Source organism: Tachyglossus aculeatus, chromosome 4 (genome assembly GCF_015852505.1).
Source record: "Tachyglossus aculeatus isolate mTacAcu1 chromosome 4, mTacAcu1.pri, whole genome shotgun sequence".
Lineage (NCBI taxonomy): Eukaryota > Metazoa > Chordata > Mammalia > Monotremata > Tachyglossidae > Tachyglossus > Tachyglossus aculeatus.
Window position 1 is genome coordinate 87,274,281 of NC_052069.1, and position 16,854 is coordinate 87,291,134.

Below are 16,854 nucleotides of genomic sequence, written 5' to 3' on the forward strand. Positions count from 1 at the left end.
TTTCAATATTAGGCCACATGATTTATTCAGTAGTGTTTATGTTCCCAAATTACAATTTATATCTATCCATGTAAGACTACAAAAGTTACCATTAGAATTGTCTGTGCTTATAAAATACCAACTTTTTTTTTTAACTGTTATATATACTCATTAACACCGGTCTGCGACAAGTTACATAGAATCATAGGCACTTCAAAGGCTTAAAAAGACGTTTACAACTGAAATGCATTTTAAAGAACAAAACTCAAATTTTTCTTTAAACCCCTATTTGTACCTTCAAACTGCAAGAAATTAACAAATACAGTGGCCATAGGAATCTGCAGCAACTTCTCTGAATACTGTTAGAGTCTTTGGGTTTGCTTAGGCTTGTCAGTAACTTACATCAAATCTTTCTGAAAGAAGACTTGAGTAGTAAATATACGACTATACAGCTTTGTGGTAACATTCCAATTTTACACACTTCTGTCATTTGCTGTTGCAAATAAATCTGCAGCTACAGGTACACTGAGAAACAAAGCAAGTGTAAAATGGATATTCGGACACTCAAAAATTTATACAAAGTGGAGGTTAAAGTTGACAGAGCTGAAAAATCACATTTACACTAAATTACTGTTATCTGAATTATTTGAGGACAAATTGCACCATGACAGCTACAAAAGGCGTTCTTTTTTCTGGGGGGGAGGAGGGGCAGGAACAACATAAATTAATGAAATAAGACTAACTTGTAAGATCAATCTGAGACATGCTGACAAAAATTAAACAACTTTCATTATCGAACCATAGGATAAAACAATCATTTCTATTATTTCATATATACGCATAAAGGTTTAAAATGATTCCGTGAACATCAAGGGTCTGTATAAAATAATATTTTGTCACTGCTATTCACAGAACACTGCAGACGTTAAGTTTTAATTTTATGTTGTTCTAAAGGAATACATGAAAAGTTTTAAATACAATGGAATTTTGTCATAAAGGTGCCAGAATGGCTCTTTAATGAAAAAAAAAAACCCAAAAAAACAAAGATCTTCATTATTCTATGCAAAAGCTTTATTTTTAAGAGTTCAGTGATCTCATAAATAGAGACACTTAGAGGGAGTTTTACGCATAAAACTCTTTAGTAGGTGCCTTTTGATAAGCAGCACTGGATGGTTTACGTTCTCCAAGGTCGTAGCTGCCTTCATCCTTCTTTCTCATGCGATATACCAAAAGCAAGATAAGGAAAATTGCGAAGAGAAAGCCAATAACTCCACCAGCAATGACAGCTGCAACACACAAAAAAAGACTTCATTACAGGAAAAAAAAACACAAAAGCTTCGGTAACAAATTTACTCGTACTTCGTTAAAAGGGCTTCCTCCCTTAACCTGGATAAAACTGAATCCAAACAACACAATAGCTTAACGATGCAATCTAACCTTCAAAAAGGTTGTGCTGTCTAGTCTAAGGATACTTTTCTTGACTAAGAATATCCTGGCTCAGAAGGGTCACACGCAATGAGGACTGTCAGTAAGAACATCTTTCCATGGGAAAGCACTGACTCTATATTCTTTTCTATATTCTATTTGGTTTATCCCCACGGCTTACCTGCTAGTACTTCTGTTCTCTTAAACAGATTGTCTGAGTGCTTTTCAGTATGAACATCCTCATCAGCTGACTCCATTTTTTTTCCAGATTCAGAATCCTGAATGTTTTCCTTGTCAATTTCTTCAGGTGACTAGTAATGGAAAAGAAATCTGTTAACACTTTAAAAAAAAAAGAAAGAGGACTTGATGGCGAACAGGATCATATAATAATAATAATAATGGTATTTTTTAAGTTCTTACTGTGTGTCAGGCACTGTACTAAGCGCTGGGGTGGATACAAGCAAATCAGGTTGGACACAGTCCCTGTCCCACCTGGGGATCACAGTCTCAATCCCCATTTTACAGAGGAGGTAACAGGCACAGAGAAGTGAAGTGACTTGCCCAAGGTCACACAGAAGACAAGTGGCACATCAGGATTAGAACCCAGGCCTGTGCTCTATCCACTACTCCATGCTACTTCTCAACAACAGCTACTATATGTAAATGGTTATGAAACCTTAGAAAATCCTTGATGGAAGTGACTGTATCATTTATACACTCTGTACAAATGTCTGTACCACAGCCCTTTGTGGGCAGGGATTGTCTCTCTCTGTTCCTGTATTGTATGTACTTTCCAAGCACTTAGTACAGTGCTCTGCACACAGTAAGCGCTCAGTAAATATGATTGAATGAATGAATTACGTCCCCACTCTCTAAAGGCAGAGCATTAACAGTATAATATAGAACAGTCAAAATAAATGCAGGTCGAGGGAATCAACATTTATAGAACAGAGAAAGAACATCTATTAATCTATTCTATTAATCTTATTACATTAATCTATTAATCTAACATCTACCAATCAGTCTGCGCATCAGGCAGAAACTTCTCACCCTGGGCTTCAAGGCTGTCCATCCCCTCGCCCCCTCCTACCTCACCTCCCTTCTGTCCTTCTCCAGCCCAGCCCACCCCCTCCGCTCCTCTGCCGCTAATCTCCTCACCGTACCTCGCTCTCGCCTGTCCCGCCATCGACCCCCGGCCCACGTCCTCCCCCGGGCCTGGAATGCCCTCCCTCTGCCCATCCGCCAAGCTAGCTCTCTTCCTCCCTTCAAGGCCCTGCTGCCCACCTCCTCCAGGAGGCCTTCCCAGACTGAGCCCCTTCCTTCCTCTCCCCCTCGTCCCCCTCTCCATCCCCCCCATCTTACCTCCTTCCCTTCCCCACAGCACCTGTATATATATGTATACATGTTTGTACATATTTATTACTCTATTTATTTATTTATTTTGCTTGTACATATCTATTCTATTTATTTTATTTTGTTAATATGTTTGGCTTTGTTCTCTGTCTCCCCCTTTTAGACTGTGAGCCCACTGTTGGGTAGGGACTGTCTCTATATGTTGCCAACTTGTACTTCCCAAGCACTTAGTACAGTGATCTGCACACAGTAAGTGCTCAATAAATACGATTGATTGATTGATTGATATTAGGAGACAGAGACGCAGACCAGTAGAGACACAAATAGAAACACAGAAACACAGAGAGACACCTAGAGATTTAGGGTGAGTGAACTTGCAAACCTTACCATCGGCTTTAAAGCAATCAGCACGCCCCTTCCTATTTTACCTCCCTAATCTCCTACTACAATCCAGACTACACACTTCATTGCCAACCTACTAGCTATTATTCATTCATTCAATCTTATTTATTGAGCACTTACTGTGTGCAGAGCACTGTATTAAGCGCTTGGGAAGCACAAGTCGGCAACATATAGAGACGGTCCCTACCCAACAACGGGCTCACAGTCAAGAGGGGGGAGACAGACAACAAAACAAAACAAAAACCTACCTATTAGGTAGGTCAGGTCTACCTTGCCCCCAATCCTTTACCCATATCATCCCTCTGGCCTATAACTCCTTCCCCTTTCACACAATAATAATAATAATAATAATAATAATAATAATGGCATTTATTAAGTGCTTACTATGTGCAAAGCACTGCTCTAAGAGCTGGGGAGGTTACAAGGTGATCAGGTTGTCCCACGGGGGGCTCACAGTCTTAATCCCCATTTTACAGATGAGGAAACTGAGGCACAGAGAAGTGAAGTGACTTGCCCAACGTCACACAGCTGGCATTTGGCAGAGCCGGGATTCGAACTCATGACCCCTGACTCCAAAGCCCATGCTCTTTCCACTGAGCCACGCTACATCTGACACATCACCACTTTCCCCACCTTCGAAACCCTATTAAAATCAAATAATAATAATAAGAAGAAGAATGATGGCATTTATTAAGTGCTTACTATGTGCAAAGCACTGTTCTAAGAGCTGGGGAGGTTACAAGGTGATCAGGTTGTCCCACGGGGACACATCACCGCTTTCCCCACCTTCGAAACCTTCTTAAAATCATATCTGCAAGGGGTCTTTTTTTTTTTTTAATAGTATTTGTCAAGCACTGTTCCAAGAGCTGGGGTAGATACGAGATAATAAGGTTGGGCACAGTCCCTATCCCACTTAATCTTATAGTCCAAGTTGGAGGGAGGAGGATTTAATCCCCATTTTACAGGTGAGGTAGCTAAGGCACTGAAAAGTTTAACGATGTGCACAAGGTCACACAGCAGACGAGTGGGATAGTTGGTGTCTGAGGTCCTCAGGCTCCTAAGCCCATGCTCTTTCCACTAGGCCCCGCTGCTTCTCTTTATCTTCCCTGACTAAACCTATAATTCCCCAACCTCACCCTGTTTAGCCTATGCACTGGAATCTGTACCTTTGAAGCAGCTGATATTCACCACACCCTCAGGCCCACAGCCCATATGTAAGTGTCCTTAAACTGAGTGTCTGTACCTCAATGTACCTCTTGAACACTTAATACTAACCCCATCATCAGCCACACAGCAATTACATAAGCATCCTCACGCTCTTTATCTGTAATTTAATTTAATGTTTACCTCCCCCTCTAGACTGAAATTCCTCCAGGGCAGGGATCACGACTCCCGCTAAGCGCTTGGTACAGTGCTCTGCACAAAGTGCTCAATAAATATGATTGAATGAATGAACTCTCTTGTACTTTCCCAAGTGCTTAGTATAATGCTCTGTACACACTAAGTGCTCAAAGTCATCGAATGATTAAAACTGTTCCATTAGCCATCCTAAAGACAGTGATAGGCAGAATACAAACCTCTAACAGAAGAAGGAAACTGTATGAGGTTCAGAATTTTGTTTGTGTGGGAATAACACTCTCTGGAAGATTGGCTATTTTATCCATGCTAATAATTTTGGCCCTAAGTGATCCAAGAAAACCTACTTATGTCTTTCCAAAATGTTCTGAAGAGCCCTTTCATTGCTTAAATTTAAATGGATCAAGTCATAGAAAAACACACATAAGTGTAGCATTATGCCATTAAAAGAAAGTAAAAATCATTCAGATGGATAGAAACTAATTTGGCAAGCTGTTTTGATGCCTTCTTAACAGCTCTGTAGTCGTGCCAAATCAAATTAAGTACAGCGCTGAAGATCAACTGAAGCTATTTAAAGATTTGTCATTCCCATCATTGTTTTAAGGCTGTGAAGGTTTAGAAACAGAAATACAATGTTTTTCTTAAATAAACATCAGCATTCTCATTGGGTTGACTTTTAACTAGAACTAGATAATATATACTTTCTACCACATATAAAATCCCCCAAATCCAAGCATGCAACTCAGGCACTGGGGAAATCAGAACCTAAGTTAGCCAAGAGGCATTATGAATTCAAATGCTTTATGCAGGTGTCTGAATTTAATATTTAAAGCTTTGGAAACAATGATTTAGGAACATGAACTTCAGAATTTTCATTGAATCACTGGTGTTCTCCACCTTGATCCTGATTGATGAAAGGTTTTATATTTGTTTGTATTCCACAAATAAAGGCCACCAAACAAAAATACATACAGTCTTCAATGAAAGATTCAAGTTTTCAGGAACCAATTATTTATTTATATATTTAGTGGTATTTGTTAAGGGTTTACTATGTCCCAGGCACTGTACTAAGTGCTGGGGTAGATACAAGTTAATCAGACTGGACACAGCTTGGGCTCTCAGCTTAATCCCCATTTTAGAGATGAGATAACTGAGGCACAGAGAAGTTAAGTGACTTGCCCAAGGTCACACAGAGGACAAGTGGCAGAACTCTGATTAAATTTGGGTCCTTCTGACTTCTAAGCCCAAGCTCTATCCACTTGGCCACGCTGTGTCTCTCATTTATTGATCCCCTGCTTTGTGTCCTATCTCAATGAATTTTAAAATCAGGACCGATTTTTTTCATAGGAACAATGTTGTAACTGGGGGATTAATTCTTGAACCCTAATTGGATATCATATTTTACCAAAATTATGCAGATTTTTGTACTTAGTTATGGATGAGTAATATAGCTTCATTGATGTATATAGTTATACTTTGTTTTGCTGTCTGTCTCCTCCCTTCTAGACTGTGAGCCCGTTGTTGGGTAGGGATTGTCTCTATCTGTTGTTGAATTATACTTTCCAAGTGCTTAGTACAGTGCTGTGCACACAGTAATTGCACTATAAATACGATTTAATGAATAAATGAATGAATCATGGGCTCTAATCCCGGCTCTGCCACTTGTTTGCTGTGTGACCTCAGCCAAGTCACTTTACTTCTCTGTGCTTCAGTTACCTCATCTGTAAAATGGAGATTGAGACTGTGAGCCCCTCATGGGACAGGGGACTGTGTCCAACATGATTTGCTTGTATCCACCCCAGTGCTTAGTACAGTGCCTGCCATATAGTTAACGCTTAACAATATCACAATTATTATTATTATCATTATCAGAAATAGAATGAATGTGTCAACCCTCCCTGTTGACCTGGTAATCCTACTGGCCTTATCCCCCTGGATATTTCCATCTGCTTCAAACTTTCCACTATCCCCCTCCCTGCCCCCAGCTGCCTTTTAAATTATCTTTTGAAATGCTGGCTTTAAAAATAGAGTCTCCACTTCTCTTCTGTTCCCCTGGGCCATCATGCCCCCAAAGTCAATGCCCTAAAGGAGGCTAATGTTCACAAAGTCCAAACCAATTCGTTATAAAGGTGAAACAGGGTATGATTTAGGACTGTTGAAAGTGCCATTCATCAAATTGAAACATTGTTAAGTCGAAGGGCTACCTAGCCATTGGACCCGACACATCCAAGGGTTCCTCAAAGCTGGGGTGAAGGGATGGACTGGGATTTCAGGCAGCACAGTAATGGCAGTAGTAGTAAATATTAAGAAGCACTCACTCTGTGCTGAGAACTGTACTAAGCACTCAGAAAGAGTACTCAGGTGAGAATTAGACATGGATCCCATCCTTTGAAGGGCTCACAAACTTATGAGCCTCCACAAATGGGTTTAAGTGACACATAAGGGCTCTGGTCCCTTGTCATGCAATCGATCTAGCAACATGGAAATTTTAAAATGGATTTTGCTATAAAATGGCATTGCAGGATTTAATAAGGTTTGTCTCGTCTGTCTTAATACCACAATAAATTTTATTGGTGTTTTGATTTTATTGAAAATACCAAATTACCATGATTGTTCCTCATGGGTGATGTTCCATTATTAGAATGGAAGCTCCTTAAAGGCAAGGTAATGTCCTGAGTTTCATTTTTGCATAAACCTAGAAGAGTGCCATGCAGGTCACAAGGTATTTATCAGACATGAAAAATGAGGAAAGGGTGGGAACAAGTAAAAGCCCAGATAGTTTCAAATGAGGCCTTTCAAGGGCTGGAGGTTGTGGGGTGGGCAATTCCTATAAATACTTTAAAAAAAAATGACAGCATTTTATGAAGAGACACAACACAAAGTAAAGCCAACCTCTGTCTGAGTAGGACTCCTGGTCTGTATTTTCAGTGTCGTCGTCTCAACTTTCGGACCAACAGGTGTGGATGGGATCTTGGGAAGCGTACGGGATGTGGTCATCTGAGGGCTCTCGCCATCTTCATCAGCTCCTAAAGGGACATCAATCATATTTATTAAGTGCTTACTGCATACAGAGCATTGTACTTAGCACTTGGGAGTGAACAATGTAGCAGAGCTGGTAGACACGTTCCCTGCCCACAATGAGTTTACAGTCTAGACATGCAAAAGGAATGTGAAGCTGTTTTTCAAGCAATAGGCAACATCTTAACTGATGTGGAGAATAGTTTGATCCTTGAGAACCCATCCAATTTTAATCCCCCACCCAGGAACGTTTAGAATAACAGTTCCGGAGAAAACATCCACCGTCGGTTGACTTTTGGGACACATCATGCATGGTTTGTTCCAGAAACATCTCCCGTGGGCCATTAACTCTGACAAAGAATTCAGACTTGTTCATTCATTCATTCAATCATATTTATTGAGTGCTTACTGTGTGCAGAACACTGTAATTAGCGCTTGGGAGGATTCTTGTTCAGGCCAAGGTTAGCAATTCCAATTATGGATTCAGTAATATTTATCTAACTCATGACATAATTGCTTTCAGATAACATTTGGTTTCAAATCCTAGGCATTGGGCCAGTTAAGCTGTCCATAACAAAATTGGAAGGGAGAAGGGACAAGATTCCCTTGAGTGAGAAAAATTAGGAATCTGTGAACTCCTATAGGACCCAGGGAGCCGACATTGTCCCAACCTTAATCTGAGCGTTACTGGATGTGAAGGGGCTGTATACAATTGCCAGGGCAACAGCTCCAAACCAAAAGAAACCTCAATTTGCAAACGATTGTGATGTCACACAGATCCATCTTGCCTAACACCCTCCATGTAGTAGAGAGACCTCGGGCAGTGTCCAAAGCAATGGACATTGTTTCATAATCATCCTGCCCCGGTGGAGTCGATTTATTAAAGAAGCCAGAAAAACTTGCTTTCTCCAGAGGTGTTCAAGGACAAGACAGGCAGCCCATTTAACTGAAATAATTTGGATACACTGTGCCTTGAATAATTGGAATGCCTAGATTGTCTCTGGAGATTTCTTCTGAATATCTCCCAAGCGCTTAGTACAGTGCTCTACACAGAGTAAGTGCTTAATAAATACACCTACCTATTTCCACAGGGAATTATAAGAGGTCAAGAAAGATGCAATGTGAATAAAAGGCATTAATAGACATGTGAAAACATCGGGGCTATGCATTGAGATGGACTGTTATCACACCAATTCTGTATGTGACGTACTGCTATCCCTAAGAATAGCTGTAAATTTTACATCAAGATTGCACTGCAAACTCATTTTACCTTTACATCCCTCGGGCTTGTTGCTTTCCCCACTTGCAAGCATTCCCAAGTGGCATCCAGATTTCCTTTCGGCATGTGATTAATTCTGTCCTTTCTAGGTATGCTGGCAGTTTTGGATTAGTCTATTAAATCAGATGTTCCCCCAAGATTTTGAGCCTGATTTGGTATGAACTGTTGCTTGGATTACAAATGAAAACGTTAATCCCACTGGAGGTTTTCTGGGGCCCCAGCTTTACACTGCATCTTTCCAAGCTGGACATGGTCTCTGGGGTCTCAAACCAGGCCCCTCCCATAGCTTCACTTGCTTCACAGCTGTCCTCGGGAAAGTCATTAGCCAAACAAAGCATTTCCTCTAGGCTCCTTATTCTCCCTTCTTGGAAGGCACAAGTTGGATGCTGGAAGAGAGCCAACTCTTCCCAACTTGCCCCCTAACTCCTAACCTGTGGTGTGGACTTCTGCCAATGAGAGAACTTCCCTAAGAACTGTTCTTTGTTTATTGCCAGTCTCACCAAAAATCCCTCAAACCCTCACATTGCCTGCCTAGAAATGGTTTCCTTGTCCACCTGCATGGAGACAACATCAAGAGCACAGGGTCTCTTAATGAAGAAGGACGCTTCTTGGTGGTGAGGGTAGTAGGATCAGAGCCAGAGAGGCTGTTGGGAAGGCATTTCATCCATCCCTTCCTCCAGACAGGACATGAGCACCAGGATTCGCACACGACCTTCATAAAACTAAGACCCATCTGGGCTCCAGGGATCAAACAAGGTAGAGTTCAAGGAGATCAAGCAATAAGGGAAAGCCACTTTCCTCTGGACTGTAAACTCACTGTGGGCAGGAAATGTGTCCACCAACTCCGTTATGTTGTACTCTCCCAAGCTCTTAGTTTGGTGTTCTACACACAGTAAGCGTTCGAAAAATATGATGGATTGACCTAAGAAGTAATTGGTTCTCCTGAATTAGCAAGGGGAAAGATTAAACAAACATAGAGCTAGCCAACTCACTTTGTCTAACCTCAAGAGGCACTTCCGCCTTCTTACAGGAAAGTAGAGAGGCCTAAACTCTGCCAATAAAATTTTGGAATTGAAGGATGCTAGCCTCTGAATAATGAAATCTTTATTTAACATTGATTTTGAGGGCCGGGATGAAATTAAGAAACTTAAAGCGGTTTATTACCTGAGCCTGACGCCGAAGCATAATCATCATCGTCAATAGGGTAAACTCCTGATGCTTCTTCAATGGAGCTGTTGTCAAGGTACATGTCTTTATCAGATGTCACCTCTACTTTCTGGGAAAATAAAAAAAAAGTGACAGTGCAAGAGAGTTAGCTAGAAATAAGCTTTTTTAGTTTATTATTCTCCAGTGAGACTGCCTAGCCCCTCAACCACTTTCTTTGGAGGAGTTTCTCCTCACCCTCTTTAAAAGGTACCAGACAATGCAATCCAATCATTGAACCTAGAGAGCTCCTAAACCAAGTGAATACTCAGCAGAAAAACCCAGGGAATAAGAACAATAATAATAGCAACTGTGGTATTTTGGCCTAGTGGCAAGAGCCCAGGCTTGGGAGTCGGAGGTTGTGGGTTCAAATCCTGATTTCACCACTTGTCTGCTCTGTGACCTTGGGCAAGTCACTGAACATCTCTGTGCCTCAGTTACCTCATCTGTAAAATGGGGATTGAGACTGTGAGCCCCATGAGGGACAATCTGATTACCTGGTATTTGCCCCAGTGTTTAGAACAGTGCTTGGCACATAATAAGTGCTTAACAAATACCATATTTATTATGATTATTATTCTTATTTGTTAAACACTAACAAGCACTGCACTGAGTGCTGGGGTAACAATAATATAATAATGTAGTTGTTAAGCGCTTACTATATGCCAAGCACTGTTCTAAGTGCTGAGCCCATTGGGTAGGGATTGTCTCTATTTGTTGCGAATTGTACTTTCCAAGCACTTAGTACAGTGTTTTGTACACAGTAAGTGCTCAATAAATACGATTGAATAAATGCATGAATACAGGGTAATCAGGTTGTCCCACGTGGGGCTCACATTTTTTAATCCCCATTTTACAGATGAGGTAACAGGCACAGAGAAGTGAAATGACTTGCCCAGGTTCACACAGCAGATAAGTGGCAGAGCCAGGATTAGAACCCATGTTCCTGACTCCCAAGCCTCTGCTCTTTCCACTAAGCCACGCTGCTTCTCAATAAAGCGAATGGCATTTATTAAACACTCACTATGTGCCAGGCACTGTTCTGAATGCTGGAGTAGATTCGAAGTAATAAGGTCGGACACAGTCCGTGTCTTGCAGTCTTAATCCCTCCCCATTTTACAGATGAGGTAACTGAGGTACAGAGAAATGAAGTGACTTGCCCAAGTTCACACACCAGACAATTGGAGGATTCGGATTAGAACCCAGGTCCTTCTTACTACCAGTCCCGTGCTCTATTCACTAGGTCACATTGCTTCTCCATAATAATAAAAAAATCACATTTGTTAAATAATTGATTCTTCAAATTTCACTCAACCAGACTAATAACTAGGCAAACCAACATTCTCTTTGACATTCAGTTTTTATTCCAATGGGTTAATTTTTCATTAATGGATTGTAAGCATCTAAATAACCCAGGTGTGGTAAGGGAGCAAGTTACTTCAGTTGTTTTTCAAAATGAAATTGAACGTTCATTCCCAACAGGCATTTTTTCCCTAGTCTATTACAGTCTCTCAGTTTAGATTAAATTTCCTCTTGAAATAAACCTTTCTTTGTCAAAGGTCCCGGACTTGAACCTTCCTGGGAAGACACACAGGTACACTCTCTGATTACAGCACTACTTTATTCTATCAAGTTACAGCCAGTGCGAGGAAAATCAATCTTTTAAACTCTATCCCACAAGCTCCACCGGCTCTCTGTTCTTGTTCACAGAAAGGTGTGTGAACCCATTTTGCCTTATCTGTCATCTCTTCTAATTCTGAATGCTGAAACCTTGGGGTTCTCTCATGACAAGTTCCCTGGCACTGAGGAACCATACGGAGTTGAGGGCCAGAAGAGACATATTGAGAACTCAACCTCACAGCCAGCTCTCGGACAAGTATTTAGGATTTTCCACAGCTCTGACCCTTCTTGACGGGTTCAACAGTAATGAACCTAGAGATAGAAAGGCAATTTTCATTGCTTCTGAACTGTGACATAGAACTGGAGCATTATGTTCACTGTGTCCACGTTCCTCGAATGCTCTGAAACCTTATCTTTGGATAAAAAAGTTCCTATAAATTTAAAGTTCTCTAAAATGACTGGATTAACTCCAAGCCTAAAAGGCCTTTGCCCTAGGCCTATATATGTCTTTTCTCTATTTCCAAGATTCTCTCACATAAATGTGATATAAAGTTAGCAAGAACTGCAAGTCAAGAATTCTTCAAGATGAATGATTTTCATTCCCTTCTGCCCATGCCAAACTCCTAATCTGAAAGATCTGAGTGCAGCTGCAAGATATTCGATCCTCACTTGCAAATTTGGTTTCTTCTCTTTAGATAACCTCGATGTCTAGACGGGCATATCACTCATGCCCAGTTAACTGGCAGGTGGATGAAGCAAGCCGCTTCTTGGCGTCACCTCAAAGCCCAACTCCACCTGGTAAAATGCCAACGTGGACCAGAATTCACTGTGGTGAATCATTTCAAACCACTTTCTTCCTGAATACCAGAGAATGAAAAATTAGCTCTTTTTCAGCATTGTAGTTGATAAACTGTAATCATCATCATAGGCATTTGAGCGCTTAATGTGTGCAGAGCACTGTACTAAGTGCGTGGAACTTCAGCTAATGAGACTTGTACTTCCTTAGTGCTTAGTAGTGCTCTGCACATAGTAGGTGCTCAATAAATACAATTGAATGAATACACAGGGAATGTTGGAGGACAAGAAACACCCTTTCACACTCTCCTGGGGTTCATTTCAGTCTACACTTCACTCTGCTGTCTGGATTATCTTTGTACAGAAACGCTCTGGGAATGTCACTCTCCTCCTCAAAAATCTCCAGTGGTTGCCTGTCAACCTATGAATCAAGCAAAAACTCCTCACCCTGGGCTTCAAGGCTTTCCATCACCTCGCCCCCTCCTACCTCACCTCCCTTCTCTCCTTCTTCTACTCAGATACTGAAGCCACAGATTAGGGACCCACTGGTAACCCACCTGTATATATGTATATATGTTTGTACATATTTAGTACTCCATTTATTTATTTATTTATTTTACTTGTACATATCTATTCTATTTATTTTATTAATATGTTTGGTTTTGTTCTCTGTCTCCCCCTTTTAGACTGTGAGCCCACTGTTGGGTAGGGACTGTCTCTATGTGTTGCCAACTTGTACTTCCCAAGCGCTTACTACAGTGCTCTGCACACAGTAATCGCTCAATAAATACGATTGATGATGATGATGGTAACAAGTGGAGGAGAGTGAAAAATGAGGCTTCTGAGCTCATCTCGATTGAAACACTCAATCAATGGCATTTATTTAGTGCTTAATATTTGCAGAGCACTGTTCTAAGCACTTGGAAGAGTGCAATACAAGATTGTTAGCAGGTACGTTCCCTGCCCATAACAAGCTTACAGTCTAGATGGGGAGACAGACTGTAAATGAATGAAAAATTTATAATAATTTAAAGATATGTACATAAAGTACTGTGGGGTTGAGGGTGGGGTGACTGTCTGCCAGAGAACAGAAATATTAAGGCTGTTGGATATTTCTCAGAAACAGAAGCAGCGTGGCTCAGTGGAAAGAACTCGGGCTTTGGAGTCAGAGATCATAGGTTCGAATCCTAGCTCCGCCACATGTCTGCTGTGTGACCTTGGGTAAGTCACTTAACTTCTCTGAGCCTCAGTTACCTCATCTGTAAAATGGGGATTAAGACTGTGAGCCCCACATGGGACAACCTCATTATCTTGTTTCCCCTCCCCAGTGCTTAGAACAGTGCTTTGCACATAGTAAGCACTTAACAAATGTCATTATTATTATTATTATTATTAAACACTTTATGGAATGTTGGCTTACAACCCCGGGGCCCTCCACTCCTCCTGAAGGAAACAGAAGGGCCAGAGAATGCAGCCTGGTGAGGCCTTGGGAAAAATAATAATGATAATAGTAATGATAATGATACTTGTTAAGCACTTACTATGTGCTAAGAACTTTTCTAACTGCTGCGATAGATACAATTTAATCGGGTTGGACGGAGTCCTTGTCCTTCATGGGGCTCACACTCTTAATCCCCATTTTACAGATGAGGTACCTGAGGGACAGAGAAGTGACTTGCCCTAGGTCACAAAGCAGACATGTGGAAGAACCAGGATTAGAACCCAGGTTGTTTTCACTCCCAGATCCATGCTCTAACTACTTGGCTGGGGCAGGGAGGGGCACAGGAATGGAATCAGGGAAGAAGCCAACAGCCGTAGGAAGCTACAGCCTTTCACAATAGGGTCTCTGGTTCTTCCTCCTGCCTCACCGAACTGTTTCTCTCTGCCAGTCTTTCCCATTGTAAGTTATGTTATTTATTTATATTAATGCCTGTCTCTCCTTCATTGTGGACAGGGGACATATCTGCCAACTCTACTGTAGTGTGCTCTCCCAAGCACTCAGTACAGTGTACTGCAAACGGTAAGAGCTCAATAAATGCTATTGGTGATCCTCCCTGTTGCAGTTCCCACCACTATCAGCCCTGCTCTGCCCCTGCACTACCACCTTGGGCTCTGTCAAAATTTAAAGCAGAATCAGAGGGGGACAGGAATGAGTAAATGAGTTATAAAGTTGTGGACATACTGCCTACTAATCTCTAACTCATTCCTCATCTGTGAGGACTGTGAACCCACTGTTGGGTAGGAACTGTCTATATATGTTGCCAACTTGTACTTCCCAAGCACTTAGTACAGTGCTCTGCACACAGTAAGCGCTCAATAAATACGATCGATTGATGGATTGATTGATCTGTCCCAATTAAAATGTCACCCACCGAGAAGCTTGTCTCCCCTGATGGCTGGGTGGAAAGTGGTTTTTGGGACACATTACATGGTAGATCACCGCAGGCAGGGAATGTGTCTTGTTATATTGCTATATTGTACTCTCCCAAGTGCTTACTGCAGTGCTCTGCACACAGTAAGTACTCAATAAATACGATTGACTAGCAGTATTCCAACCCACCATTTAGAACATGGTAGAGCCCTTAAAAAATGGTTTCTATTAGCCAAATTAACTGAAGTAGTCTGTTGTGTTTATTTAATGATGCTGTTAGACCAGGATACACACACACACACACACACACACACACACACACACATATTCTTCACCCACTTATAATTTCAAAGCATTCAGTGTTCACCCATTTGAGACCTGGGTATTTTTAAATGTTTCCTTTGATGTGCCATGCCACAAGAAGACATGACACCCAACATTCTGCCCACAGTAAGCACTCAATAAATACAATTGATGGATTGACCACAAGCACACGCTCAGCCCCTACTGCTTCCAAATTCAGCCATGCAAAGCTACTTTCTCCATGAATCAAGAAGTAAAAAAAAAAGGTCAGTCAGGGACGTGCTCCAATACACTGTTCACATTACAACATCATCCTAGGATAACAAACATTTTCTGCATGATTCAGAGTGCAACATCAACCCACAGATATGCAGTTGAGGAACTCATCCCCTGTATATCCTTTGAAGGAGGTGTGGGGTGTAAACCACACAATACCAGTTACTTGATTCCATAAAGGGGCAGTGATGAGCTAGTGAAGGGCACATTGAAGGTGCAGTTTATTTTCCTGTTGGCTCTTGACACCTCAAGCTCCGCTTTCCTTCTCCCAAATACCACCCACACACTTTACAATCACACAGGTTTGGAGAAAATTCAGAATGTTTTCCTCTGAGAAATGGTGTCAGATATGAGGGAAAGAGTATAAGCTTCTTTAAACACCTTAGAAGAAAGTTTATGCAATATACGTATTTATATACAATACATGAATGCAGGCATTAAGTGCAATCATCTGAAAGAATTCTGAAGAATACAGTGTTTCTCCATTCATTCATTCATTCAGTTGTATTTATTGAGCACTTACTGTGTGCAGAGCACTGTACTAAGTGCTTGGGAAGTACAAGTTGGCAACATATAGAGACGGTCCCTACCCAATAACTGGCTCGCAGTTTAGAGGGGGGAGACAGACAACAAAACAAAACATATGGACAGATGTCAAGTCATCACAATAAATAGAAATAAAGCTACATGCACATCATTACAAAATAAATAGAATAGTAAATATGTACAAGTAAAATAAATAGAGTAATAAATCTGTACAAACATATATACAGGTGCCGTGGGGAGGGTTGGCTTATTAGGATTTTTACAAATAATCAGCTGCATCTGATAAGCACCATATTCTCCTGTTTGAGGATAATTGTGACTTCATATAACCATGGTGAAAACCGATATCAATTGGCTCATAATGCAAGAGAAAGAATATTTTCCAAAGTGGCAGAATGGTTTGGCAATCACAAAGAACACTAGAACACAACATTAGTATGCACAACCATTAAAAATGGTTTAAATTTACTTCAGAGAAAGTAGGAAAGGGAAAAACTGGATTTATCATGAATAAAAACCTTCAATAAACCATATATTAGACATGAACACTGAAAACCCACTTGGCATTGTATTAGGTTTCTTCACCACTCTATGGAAGTCAAAAACCCCAAAGGAGACGTTTAGCTTCTGGATAAAGGTGCTTCTACCCTTCGTTACTACACCACAAAAAGCTGAACTCATTTTTATGATGATAATCAACCAAGCAAGGATATTTATTGAGTGCTTATTGGGTCAGAGCACTGCATTAAGCAATTGGGAGAGTAATAATAATAATAATAATAATAACTGTGGTATTTGTTCATTCATTCAATTGCATTTATTGAGTGCTTACTGTGTGCAGAGCACTGTACTAAACACTTAGAAAGTACAATACAGCAATAGAGACAATCTCTGCCCTCAATGGGCTTAGAGTCTAAGCCCATTTGTT

At 40.9% G+C, this 16,854-nt stretch overlaps 1 protein-coding gene across 1 annotated transcript in view; it reads right to left on the minus strand.

Annotated features, from left to right (window-relative positions):
* SDC2 (syndecan 2) overlaps positions 1-16,854 on the minus strand; it is a 110,961-nt gene continuing 94,107 nt past the window's right edge. The window contains exons 2-5 of the mRNA XM_038745526.1: positions 9,977-10,088; positions 7,408-7,541; positions 1,586-1,715; positions 1-1,265 (exon numbers count right to left, since the gene is read on the minus strand). Of these exons, the coding sequence (XP_038601454.1) occupies positions 1,102-1,265; positions 1,586-1,715; positions 7,408-7,541; positions 9,977-10,088 (540 nt within the window). The 3' untranslated portion in view covers positions 1-1,101. The remainder of the gene's footprint in view (positions 1,266-1,585; positions 1,716-7,407; positions 7,542-9,976; positions 10,089-16,854) is intronic.